The sequence below is a fragment of the Lissotriton helveticus genome, chromosome 5_1, assembly GCF_964261635.1.
Source record: "Lissotriton helveticus chromosome 5_1, aLisHel1.1, whole genome shotgun sequence".
In the NCBI taxonomy this organism is placed as follows: Eukaryota; Metazoa; Chordata; class Amphibia; order Caudata; family Salamandridae; genus Lissotriton; species Lissotriton helveticus.
In genome coordinates this window covers 124404136-124410033 of record NC_136065.1, presented here as the reverse complement: position 1 = coordinate 124410033, position 5898 = coordinate 124404136, and the positions used below count along the sequence as shown (strand labels likewise).

At 42.9% G+C, this 5898-nt stretch overlaps 1 protein-coding gene across 1 annotated transcript; it reads left to right on the top strand.

Annotated features, from left to right (window-relative positions):
• Positions 1–1519: 1519 nt before the first annotated feature.
• Positions 1520–5387, top strand: LOC144752412 (glutamine synthetase-like). Its single transcript, XM_078640344.1, has 3 exons — positions 1520–1564; positions 3665–3906; positions 5072–5387. Exons 1-3 carry the CDS (start codon positions 1520–1522, stop codon positions 5385–5387), a joined length of 603 nt encoding a protein of 200 aa, XP_078496470.1.
• Positions 5388–5898: the final 511 nt, after the last annotated feature.

Genomic DNA, 5898 nt, shown 5'->3' with positions numbered 1-5898 from the left:
GAGTCAGGCTGTGGAGCGACACTCCTCCGCCATTGCAGAGGAGCCGCCACTTTCCATGGGTGCCTCAGAAGGCTACCGCTTCAGCACATTCTTGAATGAAGGCCTGAGTCACTCTTTTTATCAATCAGGGAATTTTCTTCTTGATGGGTTCTTGTTTACAGGAAAGGTGAGGAGTGGCCCTGAGGTCCACACCATCAGCTCTAGTTCACCATTGGGCCTGCAGTTTACTACTCCATAAATGGCTGGACAAGCACAAAGTGTTCTAATGAAGGTTGTTTGTTCTAGGTCCATACTACTGTGGTGTAGGTGCAGACAAGATGTTCGGACGAGACATTGTAGAGTCCCACTACAAGGCGTGCCTGTATGCCGGGGTCAAGATCGGTGGAACCAACGCTGAATGCATGCCTTCTCAGGTGATTTAGCCAAATTTGGGCCTTGCCTTACCTTCCAAATTTAGCAATGATGGTCTTTTATTTGCCTGCTGAAAGTTGTCGAGGGGAAGAAACATGTCAAGATTATACTTACAATGTAGTCAAGCATTAAAGACCACAGACTCCGAATTCTAGTTTATGGGTCTAAAGCCAAAAATAGCTGAATATATACACAACGGAGAATTAGTGAGTATAGGTACAAGAAAATCAATACAGAGCCAAATCTATGCATATAATTGATTCGGCATAGAAGACACAAAGTCATAAACCCTAAGATTAGTACATAACCCAAGATGGATGCTGAATCCAAATCCTTTTTCATTAGGAAGGAAAGCATGAATTATCTTTCCCTACACTGCTCTTATTGATGGTGTTTCTGGCTAGTTCCCATGTCTTATTTCTCAAAGGTGTGCGCACGTGTTCCTTAGAAGTACTCACGTCAAAATGGGTCAGATTAGCGTAATGCTATAGAGCTCGGTCTTAGGATGTTCCTTCTCCGAAAATCTAGAAGTCTGGTCTTTCTGTCCCTGAGCCTAATACAAAAAGGACAAACTCAGCCCCCTCCCAAATGTATCACATGACAAATCATTTCATTCTCCAAGGTTGTGGTGATTTTCCATAACTTCTTAAATTAAATCTTCTTTGCTTCTTGTGACCTTGGAGTGTCGATAGGCCAGGCACAGAAGAAATCCTCCCTTCCCACTTCTCAGACTTTTCAAAGACCTTCCAGTTATCTCCTTAAACTAACTAACAATGTTGAATTCTTTATACCTGCAATGGGATGAGAGCATACTGTTCTGGCACACACAACAAAACATTTAATTATTTCTTCAGTAACCGAGGCTTTCGAAACCATCAGCAACTTTTAACTCTGGGCCTACAGTGCAGGCAACTTTAACACACAATTACATTATTATGAATATAATATCATTCTGCACAAATGCATACAGAAATGATGGTGTCTCTAATACATGTAAATCCTATTTAAAGATATACATTATGATTCTATGTTTACGATGTTGAATAAATGCATTTGATAAATGTAATACACTGCACACGATAGAAATATAGATAGATGCGTTTAAACCATGAGTATAATGCACCCCTACATTGCTGTGTGCGCTCTATCACAGGTGAGCACCGGACGAGCTCATGTATGTTCTCAAATGCAGGGCTTTTTGTTAACTCAATATTTCGAAACAGTCTGTAGCTTGTATGCGGGGTGCTGAGGGGGGTTGAAGGCAGTGTGAGTGATGCTGTTGGAGATGGCTGAGGAATGGTCTGTCTGTGAAGGTGCATGGAAGAGCCTTGACATAATTGTCCTTTAGTCAGAAGGCAGGTGGTAGATGACTACTCATGCTTCCTGGCAATTTCTAATTTAAAGCTCTCTTCATCAACAACACAGCCTTATCCTTACAGGCTCTGTGATTTATTTGATTTTTCTAATTGCAAATAAACTAAAGACACCGCCCACAAGAACCTTGCACTCTGCTACAACTAACTTGCCAATTCAAAAATTCCACAGAAACAGAGTTAGGGGCCATCTCTTTTTGGTGTGCTCAGCTAAGCTCTGGAAGCTTCTGCCAGATAGCCTACGTGCTAAAATGAATTATTGCTCCTTCAGGTATTCTTGAAAAAACGTGACTGATTCCTGTTTAAGTGGTCTAGCGCCAAGAAACCTATGGTAAAAGAGTGCTCAAGACCTTATCCTATAGGGTCTCTTCTGGTGCTGGGAAGCAGGTGGTAGTGCAAGTTTAATTTTATTCTTAGGCAGTCTTGTTAGATACCGCTGTTGGTATGAAGCCTTAGGTATTATGCCATTTGGGTGATCATATCTTCTAGTACACTGTGCAGTAAGTTACCTCTAGGCACTCTGCATTCCCTAGTTTAACTGTGCAGCAAAAATGATAAAGAGTCTTTTACCGTGCCCTGAATGGACATGATACGATGGTCAAATATGTCCACAAAACTCAGGGTTGACTAAAAACCTGTGGTCACCCTCCCTGTGGGTCTAGAAACTGTGTACAATTAATATTTGGGGTGCACATCAGTGAAATTTCAGTGGATGAGGGGAGGTTATATCTGCAAAGTGAAGGGCTTATGTCCACATAGAAAGCGCTCTGGAGTGTAAAATAGATGTAACCGTTTCCTTCCATCGCTGGGAAGAGATGCTTTTTCTGGGCACCTTCCCAAGTGACTTTCAGATAGACTAGTGTTTTTCACTGTGTGGAAAAGCTATTTGAGCAGTCGCAGCCGGCACCGATCGGGGGTATCAGGGCGGGGGATGGGGGGTGGGATGGTGGTTAAGGAGAGTGAAATTAATAAACAAAACAAGAAGAAAGAAATTACCATACCCCACGTCTCTCCTCGTCTCTTCTCCTCATCCCTCAGCACCACCGGAAAAGGATAGGAAGCACACCCAGACTTCCTAAGCCAATCACAATGCTGCAATACAGGGTTCTAATGGGTAAAAACCCAGGCTTCCCAAAGCCAATCACAACGCTGCAGCAATGGTCTGAGCACAGCCATTCGCCGGGGAATGGGAGCCTCTGCATGTTCTCCACCAAGGCTGTAATGCAGCCAAGGTGGAGAACATGCTAAGTAACAATGAATGTTTGGGTGGCCCCAGATGGCCAGCCAGACATTCATGCGCACTTGCAAAGTGTGCTCACCACACCCTCTGCTCCTGTGTCAGAGCAGCCCACCCAACCGTGCAAAGTTGCAGCAGCGGGAAAACATAAAATGATAATAACCTCGAGCTATTATCATTTTATTTTTCCTTTATTTCACTGCTGCACAGCAGTGGGGCAACGTTCCTCCGCCTTAGTGGGGGAGCCGCCACTGAATGTGAGGAAACCAGGATTATGCTCAGAATTGAGGACTCTTGCTGGATAGATGCAAGAGGCAATGTTTCTGCTGCTAGCTTTGGTGCATTCATTTATCAGTTTGGTTGTACTAGCTGTGGTTGTCAGTGAATGGCTGAGGTGGAGCTATCAGCCTAGAGGTCCAGCAGTGGCCTAACATATGCATACGCAAAGAAAAGAACCCCTGAGCCCTCCCAAAGGTTGCAGTGTGGGTGTCAGTAGAATGCACCTGTAATACTTTCTAAAGTTTCTAACTCCAGGGGGAGGTCTGCTTTTCTTGGGCACATAGAACCGTGGGGTCCTTCAGCATAAGGCTTGGCACTGCCCTTTGATCATCTTATTAAATTGATGTTTAAATGTTTCTCTTAGAGTAAAATCAAACCAGCAGTCCTGTTTCCTTTTTGTGCTCAGTGGGAGTTCCAAGTGGGTCCCTGCGAAGGGATTGTCATTGGAGACCACCTCTGGATGGCTCGCTTCATTCTGCACCGAGTGTGTGAAGACTTTGGGGTCGTGGCCACGCTGGATCCCAAGCCGATGGCTGGAAACTGGAACAGTGCCGGATGTCACACCAACTTCAGCACTGAAGCCATGCGCAAGGCAGGTGGGCTCAAGTAAGTCACCTGACCAAACTCTGCTGTAGCTTTGTTTTCAGATTGTTCTGGTTCAAGCTTTATGATTGAAGTTATAGAAGCTAATCTTGTGTTATATCATGAAATGAGTGGTGTCTAAGCTCCAAATCCTTTTCCTACCCCAATATGCATAATTCCCTTGGATGGTACTTGTTTATGTGCTCAGTGGAACACCACTCTAAAATAAAGGGTTATTTTTCTCTCTGAATGGTGAATTGCTGCAGTTTGTATGATCTTCCAGTACAACTGGAAAGTGGAAGGGAGAAGGGGCAAAAATGGGTTTTGTTATGGGCAAGCGATAGGATTTTACTGTAATATTGATGTGAGTGAATGAAAATAGTTTACCGGACTAGTGGTACAGCATTGTTTCAACAGCTAGGTGGCTTTTGGATGCGGATGGCTGTCCAGTGTGTTTGTTACTTGTGGTTTCCTCATATGCATAGGAATGTGATGTGGTGGCATTGCTTAGCCAGCAAGATGGCCTTGGTGAAGTATTTTCCTAAGGGTACAGGGATGCTGTTATACAGCCAATGTCAGATGCAGTTTGTATGGAGCTGATTGCTTTGTTAACTTGGAAAAACGCCTGTAGTGTGAAGAGATGGCAAACAGAAGTAGGCAACCGCATGCCTAACTGAAGTCATTTATTTTTTTGGGTAGGTGAGTGAGGGAGGTCACTCAACTCTAGCCTACCACGTGGTTGATCAAAAACGACACATGGGAATGGCTCATTCATTGCAATGTGGGGGTCTGTACCCCTGCGTGACGATCAGCCAACAGCCCTCATGCAGGCAAGGTACCTCAAATGAGCACTCTAGTAATGTGTTCATATGCTTTTTTTTGGTTCAGTTTTTTTTATTGTATATAAAAGAGAGTGACTCTACAAGGTATACATCATCATCATGTTCTAAGCTCATTACATAGACAATAAGAAAATAATTGGACTAGTAATACACAATTAAGTCATAGAGAGCATAATAAATGAGACATGTATGCATTTAAGGTACATAAAAGAAACATTTGGAACTATTAGGGAAGTCAGGGTGGTTTTGGAACCTCCTGTTGAGAGGGCTTTGGTAGAGAATATCGTCTAGCATGATCATATGTTTTTTAATGCTAGCCTATGCTTTTTCCCTCTTCCTCTCTTCAGATACATTGAGGATGCCATTGAGAAACTCAATAAGAGACACCACCACCACATCTGTGTGTATGACCCCCACGGGGGCAAGGACAACTCCCGGCGGCTAACTGGACAAAATGGGACCTCCGTAATCCATGACTTTTCTTCTGGTGTAGCCCGACTCGGTGCCAGCATCCGCATCCCACACCAGGTAGCCCAAGAAGGCTTTGGCTATTTTGAAGACCGCCGACCTTCGGCCAACTGTGACCCTTATGCTGTCTCAGAAGCCCTGGTTAGGACATTACTTCTCAATGAGATCAGCAGTGAAACTAGAGACCAGAATTAGGCTTTTTTTTTTTTTAAATAGCCACATTCTGCCTGCATTCTTTTTTTGTAGTGTGTTTACCTGTACACCTTGAGAGGGTGCTTTTATTAAACTTACAATAATAAAACAAGTGTACAGAATTAACATGCGACTTGTATTAAAATGGCACAACATTTGAAGGAGAAAAAACGTAGTACCCAACATACTTGTTAATGTAGATCTTAAACATGCTTTAAACAGCATGCTAAATAATGGTTTGAATAAAAAGTGCAAGGACATGCACAAAATGCTTAAAAGGCTGACCTCAACTTAGCCCTGCTTTTAGAAGAAATATTGCCTGAAATTCTGTAAACTGTTTCAGTTAGTATAGAAAATGATGTTGTCTTTCCTTTTGTGAAATAATGAAGAAGCTTCACATAAATTACAGTACGTAACTCTGAACTTCACCTCTTCTTTTCCCATACTTTGTGTTGAAAATGTATTTTAGGCATATTTTGTTTCGATCAAAAGCTGTTAAATGTTGCTGTTCATT